This window comes from Marmota marmota, unplaced genomic scaffold (assembly GCF_001458135.2).
Source record: "Marmota marmota marmota unplaced genomic scaffold, marMar, whole genome shotgun sequence".
Taxonomy (NCBI): Eukaryota; Metazoa; Chordata; class Mammalia; order Rodentia; family Sciuridae; genus Marmota; species Marmota marmota.
In genome coordinates this window covers 1,861,059-1,876,980 of record NW_026000130.1, presented here as the reverse complement: position 1 = coordinate 1,876,980, position 15,922 = coordinate 1,861,059, and the positions used below count along the sequence as shown (strand labels likewise).

General features: G+C 58.9%; 1 protein-coding gene across 1 annotated transcript in view; it reads right to left on the bottom strand.

Moving 5' to 3' along the window:
- The window catches only part of Ttc28 (tetratricopeptide repeat domain 28), a 583,072-nt gene that overhangs the window by 24,291 nt on the left and 542,859 nt on the right, over positions 1-15,922 (bottom strand). The window contains exon 15 of the mRNA XM_048784881.1: positions 12,357-12,497. Within this exon, the coding sequence (XP_048640838.1) occupies positions 12,357-12,497 (141 nt within the window). The remainder of the gene's footprint in view (positions 1-12,356; positions 12,498-15,922) is intronic.

The window sequence follows — 15,922 nt, the reverse complement described above, 5'->3', positions numbered from 1 at the left end:
GGAACCACATGGCCGTCAGACTGCGTGGGGTGGCAGGAGGCATCAGGCCCTCTGCCCTTGCGTCTTGTTTCACACCTTGCTGGGGTCTCTGCACCGGCCTGGCACTGCCCCAGGGTACCCAAGTCTGTGATTCCCCCGAGGACATCCAGGGAGGTGCCATATGCCCAGCAATGTGCAGCCCCAGGTCCGCACAGTGACTCTGCACCAAAGGACCCTGATGGAGACAATGCCCAGCCGTGGAGGTCCGCCAGCTCCCCTCGGGCTTCAGGAGACCAGGAGGGTCCCAGCTGCACAGGAAGACCCGGGACTCCCTCCTAAACTATCAGAACCAGTGCTCCAGGTGTCCGTCCTGCACAGGACCTGGGCCTAGGGCCCTGGACACCTGCACAGGGCGTTCCAACGGCTGAGCTGCTGAAAGAAGAGTCAGGGCGGGGCTGGAGCCCAAGCCGGCTACCAGCAGGAGAGGACACTTCTCTTCCTCTCTCCGCCATGTGCCACTCCAACAGGGGCACAGCGGCGCCCGGGCTCAGGCCGCTGACTTCCACTGAGAGCAGACCCAGTGGGGGCAGCTTTCTGAAGAGCACTTTTTGATTTGGGCCATGGGGACAATTTGGGGTCAGCTGCCCGGTGGACAAGATGGAAGAGGTCATTCCAAACAGGGGCAAGAGAGGGAGAGCAGGTGGAAGTGGAGACGGGGTGCTGTGCCGTGCGTGTGGGAGCAGGGCCGCTGCAGGCTGGGCAGCAGCCAGACCGGTGGCCAGGCAGGGCGCTGGCTTCCTGTGGGGAGCCAGGTCCCCCTTCCTCTGCCCACCACTGGGCCGCAGTTCTGCCCATGGCATGAGCAGAGGGAGGCCACCTGCATCCCTCCCTGAGAGCTCTCCCCTGGGTCCCCTGCTTGACACCACAGCTACGATCAGGCCCTATGTCACTGTCACTCTGTGCCAACTTCAGTCGGGATGCCAGTCAGATGTCCCTGGCCACGGCTGGCAAACGTGAAGCCGTCCAGGGTATCCGCCTGGTCTGCAGAGGTCTCCTGGGCCCACCTGGCACATGGCACGTTGGCATGTCTCTAGATGGTTCAGACTATCAGGAAGCCCACCTGTGGGATGGTCAGGCACTAGAGTCCCTGGCAGAGACCCCGAGTCTAAGTCTCAACAGAGCCATCCTGCCTGGCACCTGACCTTGTCCTGCTCCTTCCAAGGCCACTGAGCACACCTCTGCCCCAGATGCCACACTGGGTGCTGGCTCTCAGCCTCCTGTCCCGCCCTGTCCTGACCTGGCAGCTCGCTGACCAACCACATCTGGATTGACAGTTCCTGGGCACTGACCCCGCAGGCCCAGATTGGGTGGGCACACCTAGCCCTGGCCACATGGCCCCTTGTGCTGGTCAGGCAGACAGATCTGGAGGTCACCTCCTGGTCTGTTCCAGGAGGGCGCCTATCCCTAGAGACCCTTTTCAAAGTAAAAACAAAATCCCAGAAATGGTGAGTTGATGGCTTAAAAAAAAAACCACAAAAGAACCGAACTAACCTGAAACCAGAACTGAGGTTAGAGTCACCCACTCAGGACTTCTCCAGAGCAGCAGGTACCTGCCACCCGCAGCGGCCTCCCCAGCCAGCTCTGCACAGTCCCCAGGGGCTTCCCGTTCACCCCACGGTGGCAGCAGCAACCGGGCCCAGCTGTCCCGCTGCCTTGCTCTGGCAGCTGCAGGCCTGGCTCTGCCTTGGCAGTAGAATCTGTGACTCTTCAGGGTGCCCACAGCTTCCAGGTGCTGTCATCTGCCCAGGAGAGATGGCGCCACTGACAGGTGCCAGTGTACAGTTTAGCCCTCAGAGTCAGAGTTGGAGAGCTGTCCCAGGAGTGACAAGGCCCAGGGACAGCAGAGGTGGGGAGGAACCAAGAACAGAGGCGCTGGTACCCGGCCCCTCCTCCCCCGGCGCAGGTGTAGGGGGGCTTCAGGCTGGGATGCTGAGGCAGGACACAGCCACCAAACCCAGGTCTCTCACCTGCATGGTCACCAAGCGGCACAGAGCAATCTTAGGCTCAGTCCTTATGTCCACAGTGACCCGAGGCAGCTGCTGCACTGGGCCTGCTACTGGGTCTACTTGATAGCGACCAGCTAAGCAGCGGGTCCTCAGCCCTGAGCCTGGACAAGCACAGATGTGGCGTGGACCCCAGCTGTGGAGACCTCACCAGGGCACACCACTTTCCACTCCCTTCCTACCTTTACTACGAAATGAAGGGTTGGGTTAAAGTTCTTGTTGGTCTCTTTGATTTTAAAAAAGAAAAGCTGATTCCATCTGGGTGAGTCCTCCCCCTGTGCTCCGAGCCTCCTCACCCTGCCTGTGTTTCCCGGTGAGTGTCAGGCACGGGCCGTGAAGGTGCGCACAGCTTCCAGGTGCTGTCATCTGCCCAGGAGAGATGGCACTACTGACAGGTGCCTATGTGCAGTTTAGCCCTCAGAGTCACAGCTGGAGGGTGGCAGGCCCCTCAGGTTCTGGGGCCCCTGGGACAGCAGAATGCTCAGAGGCCAGGGCGTGTGAACTGAGTGGGAGGGACAACTGGCCCCCTGCTGTCCTCTTTCCTGCACCCTGAAGGCCTGGGGCTTCTGTGGCTACAGGCCAGGGTTCCCAAGGACAGTGCCTCAGGCGCATTGCTCTGAATGTCCCCAGGACTTCCAGCTAGGTGACTGTTCTCAATCTTCCTCTCTGGGCTCCAAAAGGAGAGACCCGTCTCTCACTATTAGAACAGGAGCTAGAAAGGGGCACCTGCTGAAGCAGACCAGAGGCCCCTCCCAGAAGACCCTTACCATAATCAAGTAGACCCCCCCCATTTGTAACATATGAGTTCTCTTCTTATCAGAGAGCTTTGTAACAGAATACCCACAAAAATCTCTACAAAGAACTCAGCGTGGGCTTGGACTTGCTATTTCCTATGAGGACTAAGTTATTCTGTCTTGCAAAAACTAAGTTTGGCCACAGACTTGATGATGTCACTTCTCTTGTTGTAAAACTTCTGACTAATCTATAAATATGGGACAAAAAGCACTTTCTGTGAACTCAAGAAAAAAAATACTTTTATGTAGACTTCTGCAAAAATGCAAACCTCCAAGCTGCCCCCATCTTGGGTATAAAGTTCTAAGAATTTCCAGATTTGAGGCCCAGAGAATTTTAGGCAAGAGCCCCTCTGGACCCTGCAGCCAATAAACCTGCTTCCTGAAAATCCCTTGGGTGCCCAGCCTCTTCTAACCTACATCACTGCGACACCACCAGGCCTGCCATAGCCATCTTGCCCTCCCAGGGCGGTAAGGGGCGTTGTTTCTCCTTTGTAAGCGAGGAATTCAGGTCCAGAGAGGGCAAGAAGAGCAGTGTGCCCTGTGCTCCCACAAGGGGCCCAGACTAGCCTCAGGGCTGCTGATGGTGGCAGGCAGGATTCGCCCCTGCACCTCCCTGCGGCTCCAGCAGGTGGCGCTGCCTCACCGTCCTCCAGGCTGGCCATTCGCTGCCAGGCTCCATGGGGCTAAGCGGGCCGGGCCTGGGCGGAGGATTTCCCCCCCCACATCGTCTTTATTAGCTCATTCCTCAGATGATGCTTATTAATCTACTTCTGGAGAAATATGCATTTTCTCTGCAGCACAGCAGTCTGTGTGGTGGCAGGAAAGGAGCACATGTCCAGGGAGGGGCCAGGCCTTGGCCTAAACACCACGCAGAGCCCTGGGTGTGACATGTGAGAGTCATCCAGTGGGGGAGAGGTGTCAGGGAGGCAGGATGAGGACAAACAGAGCCGACCTGAGCTGACCCGGGGGACTACAGGGCCCTGCTGGGAGTGGCAGTCCTCTGGCTTCCCACCCAGCTCAGTCTGCAGACAGCAGGGTGGGTGGACCCCCGCCCCCACCCCCGCCCCAGGACGTGCTCCTTCTCTCAAGCTCAGCCATTGGGGCAGCTGAATGGGTTGCCCGCCTGAGTCCCCCCATGCAGATGCGCCTGGACACAACACACACACACACACACACACAATTCCTTNCCACCCTGTCTCTGTCTTTTCTGTAGCAGATGTGATCTGCTGAGTACCCCAGGTTCAGTCAGCGACACGCCCCCCCCACACAAACACACCTGGCTTCCAAGGGAACATTTCTGTAGCAGCCTGAGCTGGGAAATCTGGTCTCCCACCTGCAGAGCACAGCTTGTCCTCCAGCAGGGAGGCACCTGGGAGGTGGAAAGAGGAATAGGGCCTCCTTCCTCTCTGAGGCCTGAGAGTCTGTGCCTGGGTCTCTGCGGCAGGGCTATGCAGGCAGCGTGGAGGGCTGAGACAGCAAACTACAACACACACCCTGGAGGAGCCTCAGGAGCCCAAGCCCCAAGCCTCCAGGCTGGCTGCAGCTGCCTCCTCCAGGCACTGGAGGGTCCTGGAGAGGCCAGAGATGCTATAGGAACGTGACCTAGACCTCCTGGCCCGGGGAGGGGCAGGAGATTGCCCAGTGGGCACAGGGAGAGGTTAGGAAGGCGCTGCTTCTGGAACACACAGGGGCAATCTGAGGGAAGAACGAGCTGGGTCTGCGGCTTGTTCCTGACAAAGAGAAATGACGGTGGTGGTCACTCACTCGTTCAGTGTGCTGACCAAGAGCCTCCTGGGCAGGGCCTGGGCCAGCTGCAGAGGACTGGAGCTCACAGTCAGATGTGGCTGTGCCCGCGGGTGTGCACTGGTCTAAGAGCTCCAAGGCAGGCTGCAGGGCTGAGGCCTCATGGAGAGTCCTCCCCTCTCCCACCCCTGCCTCCTGCTCAGCTGGACCTGGTTCCCCCCAGGCACCCAGTGCCCTCTCTGCCTGTCTAGGAACACAGCCCAGGGTACATCTGGCCTTGACAACTTCCAGCCCACTGAACCCTCCTCTGAAGCCCTCTCCCCCAGGATGGTGGGCCCTGCAGGGGGCCCCATTTTCTGGGTCATCTGTGAGCAGAACATGGGCCAGGTCCTGCTGGGCAGGGACCAAGGAGGACAGAGGCCCTCTTCCTGGGGATGCTCCCAGGAAGCACTCCGGGCGTGGTGGCCTTCTCTCAGGCGGCCCTGGCTCCAGGTCCCACAGCCCAGGCCCTGGCTGGCTCCTGGGAAAGTCTTGGCAGGCCGAGTGCGTCTCTTGTCCCGTCCTCCCTCGCCCCAGCCCTGACCACCCCCTCTGCGTTCTGAACTTGGATCTCCTATTCTAAGGGATAGAGCTGGCTGAGGTTTGAACCTGGGTTTTAGGGGACTGGTGGAAAAATTAATTGGCAAATCCATTATATCCAAGTAGCCAGAGCTGCCTCAATTCAATTAAAACAGGGGTTCTGATACCATTCAGCGGGGCTCCTCCATGACCATCTGCACACAAAAGGTTGGGTCCTCTGGGAGTGACACTGTCAATGCTGCATTTTAAGTACTTATTCAATAAGCGGCAGAGCTCTCGCCTGCTGCCTCCTTAATTACCAGGTGCTTGCTCTCCTGGGCTATATAGGAACCCTGTTTTCCCCATTGCCTGGGGCTGTCCAGCCTAGGAGGAGTCTGGGGCCTGGCGTGGCTCCTCTCCCAGCACGTCAGGTTCACTGCCCAGGTGCAGCATGGTGGCATGTGTCTCCACACAGAGGTTCCAGCCTGCCCATGTCCTCTCCCCAGAACCACAGAGGCAGTGGGTGGTGCCCGGCCTCTGTTGTGACGTGTGTGGGGCTCTGTGGCCAGTCTGACAATGCCACCATGGACAACCCGGTGCCTGGGCCTTCCGGGTGCAGGCTCTTCCTGCAGACTCGTCCAGGGGTCAGGATGGAGCCCCAGCCAGGCAGTCAGTGGGGCAGGCCTGTCACGGGCTTGTGGATGGAGAGAAGAAAAGATGGCTCTGCGCACGGCAGCCTACTCGGCTGGTGCGTGCCCAGCAACACCCTGAAATGCCTTTGCAAGTGGCTTTGCACCCTCAGACAGCCTGTGGTCCAAACCTGTTTCCCCCAACAAAACTGTGGGGTCTCACTAGTTCACAAAGAACCTCTGGAGCTCTGAGGACAGAAGACACCGCTGCAGAAGGCAGGAAGTGCCCTGTCGCGGGAGGAGTTGAGCAAAAGCCAGGCCGCCCATCATGTGGCAGGGGAACTGGGGGACAGGCACCCGGGGCTGGCTGGCCGGCTTTGGAGGGTGGCGGATCTGGATCTAACGCTGACCCTGTCGTTTTCTAGCTGTGAGGCCCTGGGCAACTGATTGAACCTCTATGAGCCCCCTTGTCATAATATCACCCCTGGTGGCTGCTGGGACACAGAGCAAGACACTGCTCAGTGCTGGGGGCCTGGTATCCAGACCACCTGCAGCCTCCATCTCTGCTGTTGCAGCTGGGGTGCCCACAGGTGTCCCTCCCTCCCTGTTTCTTTCCCTTCCTCCTTCCCTTCCCTTTCTCCCTATTCCATTAGCAAGCACGACCTGGACCTATTTAATACAAGGCGCCAGGCCAGGTGCCTTGGGGGACACAGAGAGAAACCAGATGGGATCTGTCCCCGGCACGAGTGGCCTGGCCTGTGAGAGGGCAACGCCACTGCCAGGAGAGGTGGAGACTCCCTACACCAGAAAAAAAGGGCCAGGGGACCCCAGAGAGAAGAGGCCCTGTTCCCAGCTGGGGCAACCCAACCTTCAGGGGAAGGGCTCTGTGGCCACACCCAACGTCCAAGCAAAGGTCCTGCGGGGGGAAGGACAAGTCCGGATTCCCCTGGGTTTGTACAGAGGGACAGGGGAGGATGGAATAGGCAGTGGGAAGGATGGAAGGGCAGGACAGCGGTGGCTGGGACTCTCTGGGAGCCCCGGGGCTTGAGCAAGTTAGGAGATTAGAGGGGAGGACAGAGGGTAGAGGTTGCAGCCAGCTGCCGGGAGCCACAGCCAGAGGGAGGACCTGCTGCTTCTGATAAACCAGGAGGCCTGGGGCAATTAATCTTGCTGGGCACCAGCCACCTTGCAAGGCTATCCCCAGGGTTGTATAATAACCTCACATGAGCTGTAAGCACCCAAGGACAGCAGAGAGGATTCCCAGTGGGAAGGAGCCCAGAAACGCCGCAGGGCAACCTGCAGTCTCAGCAGCTGAGTGCGTTTGGGCCCTGGGGTTGGTGCATGTCAAGAGGCCATAAGGGCCGTGGGGTGAGGGGCCTAGCGCTCAGGCCCACGGGAGCCACATGGAGCCAGCAGCTCAGGCTTTCCTAGAGTGTCCGGCCTTGCTAGCCTGCAGATTCAGATCCGATCGGGCCTTCAGGGCGGAAGCTGGCCTGTCCACACTGCCTGCCAGACTGTGCTGGTCCCAGCAGGCGAGGCACTCATGCACCTAGACTTGGACTCCAGTCCTTCCCTTAGGCTTACCCTTCCCTCTATAATGTCTCTCATCCATTGTTTATCTTTTATATGATCTAGTACCATCTGTACGCTTTGGTCAACTCGAATCATTTCTAGAACAAGAAGGTGAACAAATAACTGGTAAAGAAAATAGTGCTTGTGAATTAAGTGCTACCTTAAGATATCTTGGCAAGCGTGACACTTGGTGGCAAACTTTGGGGACTTCTGTGTTGTGAAGAAGCTTGTCACTACTTGCTGGAACTGCCTATAAAGTGGCTGCTGATGGCCATTTCCAAGTTCCCCACCCGCACCTCACTGATATCTGTGCTGCCAGGGAGAAGCACGCACCCAGGGTGGATGGTGTGCGGCGGCCAGGGGCCCTGGGCAAGGACAGGTGAGGAGGCTGGTGGCTGTGCTTACTTGCAGGAAGCTGGGATGGGGCGGGGATGGAGCTCCTGCCCGAGGCGGGGCCACGGAGCCCAGCTGCTGTTGGCAGGGGCTGCCAGGGACAGCCCTGTGGTGGATTCAGTGCAGGTCAGAGTCAGGAGCCATGTGCCACCTCCAAAGAGCAGGGGACAGGGTGGCAGGGCAGGAGCCAGAGAGCTGGGGGCCTTGGGGAGAGGCCTGTGGCTGCAGTGATATGACTGGTCATCACTGTGCATCTATGTCATCTATGTCACAGTCTTTCCAGGACCTGGTGGCCTGAGAGGGGAGAAGCGTCCAGCAGCCCAGTCAGGTTTCTGATCTTGGTCTTTTGGATGGGCGACTGAATCCCCCCAAAGAACCTTGGATGCCACAGAAACCTCCAATGCAAGGAGAGGAGGGAAGGAAAGAAGCCCTGGACAGAGCGCCACCTGGCCTCCCACTGTGTGGCACCACAGGACGACCCTGGCAGAAGGCAGTGTCCCCTGGTTCTCCAGATTGAATTCCACATGTATGAGCGTGTTGGGACAAGGACAATGCACGACTACCAAGCTCAGATGACAAATAAAATACATAAAAGGCTCAAGGTGACCGGTGCACTGGGGCAGAGCCAGGGTTCAAGTCGAGGCCTGCCGGGCGCCAGGGCAAGGCCCTCCCACACTCTGCCTCACCTCAGGACGCCTGGGCCCTGCATGGGCAGCACCTGCCTCCATGCTGGACTCCCTCAGGCCCACGCGGAGGTTCACAAGACCACACAGGCACTGTGTGCTCAGCGGGGGCACAGAGAGAGCCGTGTGCAAGCACACGGGGCCGGCCACACGGACCCGGTCATCCTATCCACCGTCCCCTCCACGCCTTCAGGAAACCCTCCTGCCACCCTTGCAGGCCAGCCTGCTGCTCATGGAGTGGAGGGAAGGGCAGGCTCTGGGGCAGCCCTCTCCCCACTGCCAGGGCCTGAGCTGAGGTGAGAGCAGACGGGGAGAGCCTGCCGGAGCCCCTCTGCCTTGCCTCGGGCTATGCACCCCATCTCCGCTGTGGGATTCTCATGTGACCCACCAGCAGGACACACGCCTCTGAGCCTGCTCCTCGTGGGCATGTGGACCTCACCGGGCCAGTCCCCTCACCAGGGCCCTCAGTTAAGTCTCTTCTCTCCCTGTGCAGTCTCCACGGCTGGCCTATGAGACGGAGATGCTTCCCTCCCGTTGGCATGAGAGACTTTCTGGGAGGACCCTCCACCAGGCCCAGGATTCGTGCTTGCTGATCCCCCCAGTCTTCACGAGCACCGGCGAGCGTGCAGGGTGCCAGGTGGGAGCCGCAGAGGCCCGAGGGAGGCTCAGCTAAACACTCGCCTAGCATGTGTGAGGCCCTGGGCTCGATCCTCAGCACAATATAAAAATAAATAAGTAAAATAAGGATATTGTGTCCAACTACAGCTAAAAAATAAATATTAAAAAGAAAAAGAAGGGGGAGACACACCACCTCTTTGTCCTCTGTGTTGGCTTTAGTTACCAGTCTGAGCACCAGGGAAGCCCCTTGCAGCTTGGTGTCATGATACAGCCGTAGGTGGAGAATCCCAGACCTCGAACGCATGTCACCCAGCAGTGGCAGCGGCAGTCGGAATGTTCCTCTAGGAGCTGGTCCTATGACCCAGGGCTGCACCCTGCTAATGCCAAGATGCTACCAGGAATGCAGGGTGCAGTCAAGAGCCACCCTGTCTCTGTCTTTTCTGTAGCAGATGTGATCTGCTGAGTACCCCAGGTTCAGTCAGCGACACGCCCCCCCCACCACAAACACACACACATACATAAACACATACGCGCGCGGACACACACGCACACACGCGCACGTGCACACTAGCTTTCCAGGCCTCAGCATAACTTCTGAGGCCCGCGGCTGCTGCTCTGCCCTCTGGGACCCACACGGGAGCTACAGTGCCAGCCAAGAGAAAGTCCCTTGTTTTCTGTTCACCAGTGATGCCTGCCTTGGGCTCAAATGCAAAAGCATTTTCTGCCAAAGTGCACAGGCAAGAAGAAAAATAGCAGCTGCAGAGACCTCAGAAACAAAGCAGAACAAAGCCCAAACCCGGAGTGGTGAGAGAAACTGCGGCCAAGCCTCACTCGACTTGCATTAGCTACGGCGGCCTCGCTGCCAACTCCGCCCAGCCAAGCTCTCAGGAAAGGAAGGGCAGAGGAATCCTAAAGTCCCCGAGTCAGGGAGCCCCCGAGTCAGGGAGCCCCGGAGAGGGCAGCCAGCGCCTCCAGCACACAAGGACCATGCCTGTGGCTGCTCCCCTTCGCCTCTGTGGGTGCGGCAGGCCCTGGCCGCTGTGTGGGGTCTGCAGGAAGCCACTTCTGGGCTGCTCTGTGCAGTGACAAGCTGGCACACCTCTCAGCTCAGATCCCTGGCCCTGGAAGGGGCAGAGAGGGGACACAGGAGACACAGACTGCAGGCAGCCGGGAGGTGTGACAGGTCTCTGTCCTCCTGCCCGTGTGCTCAGCTGGAGGACAGGAGGCTGCCCTGGCAGATCACCAGGGGTCACGCTGCTAGATGGCAAGGATGCTGCTCCCTCTGTGGGTCCCTGGCTGTAGCTCCCCACCTGTGGGCTCGGAGGCCACAGCCTCTCTGCTCCAGGCCCAACAGGAAGGCAGCAGGGGACACACTGGGCGCCGACTGTCCTTAAGGGCTCTCTGCAGCGAGGCTGAAAGAACACAGGCTGCTTCCTTCCTAGGCAGCCCCAGCAGCCCCTGAAAGGCCAGGGCTGGAGTCTGCAGAGGCCCCTAGTCCCCTTGCTCTCCCACAGGGCACCAGAGTCCTGGCCAGCTCGGCCCCTGCCAAGGGAGATGGGTACAGAGTGTCTGGGCAAGGGCTGGCCCGGGCTCCAGGGCTGTGGGCCTTACTGCTCCCCAAGGGGTCCCAGGGCTGGGCCAGCGCTGCCCCCCTTCCTGGGGACCCAGATGGTGTCATTTAAATGAACCAAGAAGCTAATCTACAACATTCTGCTCACAGGATCCTGCTCCGTCTCAGAGCTGCTCAGGACAAAACCATCTTTCTAAAACGCACAGTTCCCAAACTCATACCACCATGGACCTGGGGTTGAAAACTAGGGTTCAGGCACACCTGACCTGACCTTCTCCTGACCCTAGAGTGTCCAGAACCCTGTGGGAACCTGCAATCAGGTGGCCATGATGTCTGGTGGCTGCCATCGTGGTGTGAAACGAGGATCGGATGGGTGCGTGGCCACGGCCCAGGACAGCCAACACTGTCACAGAGGCACCTAGGGATTCCATCCCTCCAAAGTCTATCCACCCATGGTGTCCTGGGAATCGGGTCCAGCATGGTTCCTCCCACTTCATCCCAGCACGGGAGCCACCTGTGGACCGGTCTCTGTGGCATCAGGAAGCTGGCCGGTGTGCTATTGCTACTCCTGCCCCTCGGATCCCACATTAAGGGAGGCCATCCCAGGGCTGAAGACATGGAGGCTGGCAGTGGCAAGACAGCCGTCCAGCGTCACCCAGCTGAAGAGCAGTGAGGCCAGAGCCGCCCGAGCCTCCGCTCTGACAGGTCACCCCCTGGCAGAGCTGCGGCCCCTGCCTCCTGGGCCCCCGCAGAGCCAGGCCTGCTCCCTTCTGGCTATGTCCCCCACAAACCGAAGCCTCCAGGGACCCTTGTGAAGGTGGCAGGGAAGAGGCCATGGGCGGGGCTGGCTGGACGTTTCGACCTCCTTCCTAACCTCGCTGCCGTCCTCCGTCCTGGCCCTGGCGCCCTTCCCTGGAAGTTTGGCCCTGGGAAAGTAAACACACGTTTGTCACCCTGACAGCACAAGAATGAGAGGAAACCAGGGCTGGGGGAGGGACGGGAGGGCACTTGGTGCCACTGAAATGAACCAACAGGCAGAGGCCGTGCCCCACCCAGCGCACAGCCTCCATGGCCCTGGTCCAGCCTCCCTCGAAGGCCTCCCAGGCTGAGGCAGGGACCCGGGCAGTCTGAGGTGTCTCTCTGCAGCAGTCTGTCAAAATATGATGCTCAGGTTGCTGCCGGGGAACCAAGTGACAGTGTGAGAAGCGCCTCTGCTGATCTGGACCCGACCTGGCCTCACAGCTGGGAAAAAGGTGGAGGGGCTGGTGGGCTGGCCATCCCGACTCATCCTGACTGTCAAGGCCACCGGGTGAGCGCTGGGGATGGAGGTCCTGGGCTACTGGCTAGTGGCCGAGCTCACTGGTCAGCCTCTCTGTTCAGCAACGCTGGCTCTGCACTGTCCCTGCCTCCCTGAGTCCCAGGCCAGGAAGCAGCACAGGTGCCTGACCTGCGAGTTCCCTGCGGCAGGATGTGGAGCGACTCTGGTCTCGCCTGGGTTCAGAGTGTCAGCTGGGAGGAGTGTGGAGAACAGGCCACCACCTGGGCCTCCCAGCCCAGCCCAGCCAGGACTGTCGGTCAGGCCCGTAGCCAGTCCCTGCTGCAGCTGGAGGCTGCTGTAAGCAGAGGCCCCCGAGCCCCCCACTTGCTTCTGCAGCTGTGTGGTGAGGGCCAGGAGCCTGCCCGGCTGGAAGGAGTGTCGGCTGCGGACGCGTCACCTGGACTGTGCCAGGCCTGGAGGAAGAGTCCACACGCACCTGTTCACCAGGTTATTGCGGCGGACCATCCGCAGGAAGCCGGTGGGGTCGGTGACCGAGTTGAGCTTGTTGTTCATCTCCTCGAACTGCTGGTCCATGAGGTCTCCAGCTTCGCTCTCCGTCTCGCTGCTGGCACAGGCCCTGCGGGGGATGGCAGAAAAGGGTGGTCAGAGAAAGGTCGGCTCTGAGGCTGGCAGGTGGCAATGCCTGTCATCCTGGCCACGTAGGAGGCTAACGCAGTCTCAGCCACTTAGCAAGACTCTGTCTCAAAATAAAAATAATAAGAGGGCTGGGGATGGAGCTCAGTGGCAGAGCACCCCGGGTTCAATCCCCAGTGCCACACACACACACACAGAGTCAGCTCTGAGGTCCCATGCCACCTGTCACCCATGAACCCCAGCATGGATGCCCCCTGGTGCTGGGATCTCACCCAGCCCCCTTGGTGGCCCAGAGGCTGTCACCACACATTGCTTCTCACACTGAACTCTGGGTGGTTGCTCAGGGCCCGCTGTCCCAGCTCAGCTATGGCCTCTCCATAGACCTCAGCTCCGTGCGGACAAGCATGGCCGTCCCAGGGGCTGGCACATACACCACACCCAGCTGCCCCACTCTCTGCAGGCCCAGCCAGGCACTCTCCCCACGCAGGGGCTAAGGCCAGTGTGGCTACAGGACAGTCCTCCCAGGCAAGGTCCAGTCCAATTCCCTCCAGAAACAGAAAGATAGTTCCTCCACCATGCCGGCTAGGCAGCCCGGAAAGGAAATTTCCAGATGGACCAACACACTCAGGCGTGGCCGCCACACCAGGCCGTGTGGGCACAGACTGGCATGAAAACCCGAGGAAGGTTTTTCAAGGCCCTTTTCCAAGCTCACTGTGAGGATGTGACCATTTTTGAGTTGATTCATATGCCCCTGTGACAGACTCTGCCAGAACACCTTGCATTGTGTCTTAAATAAAGGGACACACTCCATGGTGCCTTGATTTACCAGCAGGATTATGGTGACAAAAGCTTATTAAGTGTAAATGCCATGCACTTTGCCCTAAGGTGACAATGACGGGCACAAGGAGGGCACTCCTGTCCCAGGGAAGCTGCCCACCTAGTGCAACCTCTGCTCCTCGCCAGCCTCACCTCAATGCCGAGCCCTTTCTTGGCATTGGGATCACACCCAGCTGTTGGAGATGCCTGGGGACACCTCCACCGCAGCTCAGCCCACAGGACGACCTTTCCTGCTTACTAGGAGCAGTGAGGGCAGAGGAGAGGCCAGAGCCCCGGGGGAGAGCTCTCAGCCTCTCACATGCCGGGCAGGCGGGTGGGACCCTGGGAAGGGGTGTCTTGTCTCTGGGAGGGAAGAGCCTTGGCACATGGTGATATGGGATTATGGTGAACATACTGCACTTCAAACACCAGGCTGGTGACACCTGGGACAGAGAGGCTGACAGCGCCTCACTGGGTCATTCTGGAAGCCAAATGAAATGCCATCTGCTTGGTAAACTCAACATGGTATGTGAACCCAGGCTAGAGTAGTGGTTGACTTTATGTCCACTTGACTGGCCACAAGATGCCCAGATGTTTCGGGGGTCTGTGAGTGTCAGCATGAGATGGGCCTCTGAACCGCAGAAAGTGCAGCACCCCTCCCACACGGGTGGCCTCCTCTGACCTGTGAAGGCCTGAGTAGAACAGAAAGGCAGGGAGGAGGGCAATCTGTCTGTCCTGTCTTGAGTTCAGACTGCGACTTGGACCAAAGCTATGGAGTCGGCTGTCCTGGGCCTCCAGGTGGCCGGCTGCTGAGCCCAGGCCTCAGACTCCATAATCATGTGAGCTGACTGCTTGCAGCAAACCTCTTGCCCTTGGTATAAGTGAATAGTGTACGTGTAAAGCCACGTCCTGTCTGTATGTATTCAGCAGGTAAATGGGCATGTTTATACCTTCATGCAGACACCTACGTACGTACCCACGTACACGTGTCCATCTTCTCTGGCTTCTGTCTCTCCCGTGGGCTCAGGTAAAAGGCCCTGGTGAGAATCCCCAGAACCACTCGGAGGCTGGCAGCCCCTGGCCACTGGCCTCTTTTGCTTCTCAAACACACTGTCTGGAACTGGCTCTTCCAACAAAGGACAGTACCTGGCACCAGGGGGTGTGTGGGGAGGGGTGGCTAAGTGACGTGGGACGGCGTGTGGGAACACAGATTTCTCTACCTGGATGGCGAGCCTGAGCAGTCGCTCTTCTTAGCTCTTTCTTGGACCTCAGGAGATTGAGGCTCCAAGGATGGAGGAGCCTGACCGGAGCACTCAGGTGGGGCTGGGCCACGCGGGCTAAGGCAGGCCCCCCTCCTACCCCCGCCTGCAAGCTCCAGGCTGCTGGGGTTTGACGGGGAGAGGGAGGTGGAATACAAGGAGGAAGAAGGAAGAGCACAGGAAACTTCTAGCATCTAAATAAATCACCAGGGCTTCCAGAGATGGAGAGGAGGGAGGGAGGGCTAGTTCCCCTCAGGCCTGGGCAGGCACAGAGGCCACGGCTTGGACTGCTCTCTTGGGAGTGGAGGGCCCTTCCCAGAGACCCTGGTAAATATCACTCAACAAGCTCCTCTGTCCAGGGACACATTTGTCATCTGAATGCGACTGCCTGCTTGGAGCTGAGCGATCTGCTTGTCATTCAGTGCTTTGCAAAGGGGAGAGGAATTGGCTGGGACCAGTATCGGCTCCATTATCTCACAGCTCCACTCCAGCTGTCAGCCGCAGACCGAGCCCTCAGAATCGCAGGCTTAATGGGGTTGTTTCCTATTCCCTGACCCTTTGAAGTATTAACACCGGAGGGGAAAACAAACATGAGATGTCACCGATAAGGGAATCTCCCATTTACAAAAGGAGCCTTGTCTGTATAGCAGGGTCCCAAGAGTGCTTGCTACCAGCCACGGTCCCTCCTCTGTCCCTCCCTCCCAGCAGGTTCTAGAGATGGCACATCACACCACGCATGGTCACCACAGGCCCTGGGTCAATGCACTTACCAACCGTGATGCCGAGTGGGACCTAAACAGAGAGGGTCACATCACACCTGCCTTCGAGGCACCTACTGTCTAGCAGGACTAGAATTCTTGGGAGTTCTCTTTCTTTATTTTTTTGAGGTAGAGTCTATGTTGCCCAGGCTGGCCTTGAACTTGTGGACTCAAGCGACCTTCCCTCTCGGCCTCTGGGGCAGCCGTGCTGCGCCTGGCTAGAGGGCTCCCTCTGACCGCCAGTCTCTGTTACAGCGAGCAGCTCTGTACCTTAAGCCATTCCTCATCAGTGGCTGAGTGGCTTCCCAGGCCTGTTTTGAGACTGACTGCTGTGCACTGTCAATCTAGTCTATAAACTAAATCCTGTTGATTAAGACAGTAAGTCACACTTTGGTGCCACTCACACATTATGCAAACATAGCTGACTGACCCTCAGGCGCTCACTGGGCGACCACTGGGTGCCATCCTTTGGCTGGGACCGGGATGACTTCATACACAAATGGCCCCCCCTGGGCTTGGGAAGCTCAGGAAGGGTGCTGGACAGATGCGCTGACCTCGGCGACCCAGAATGAGAG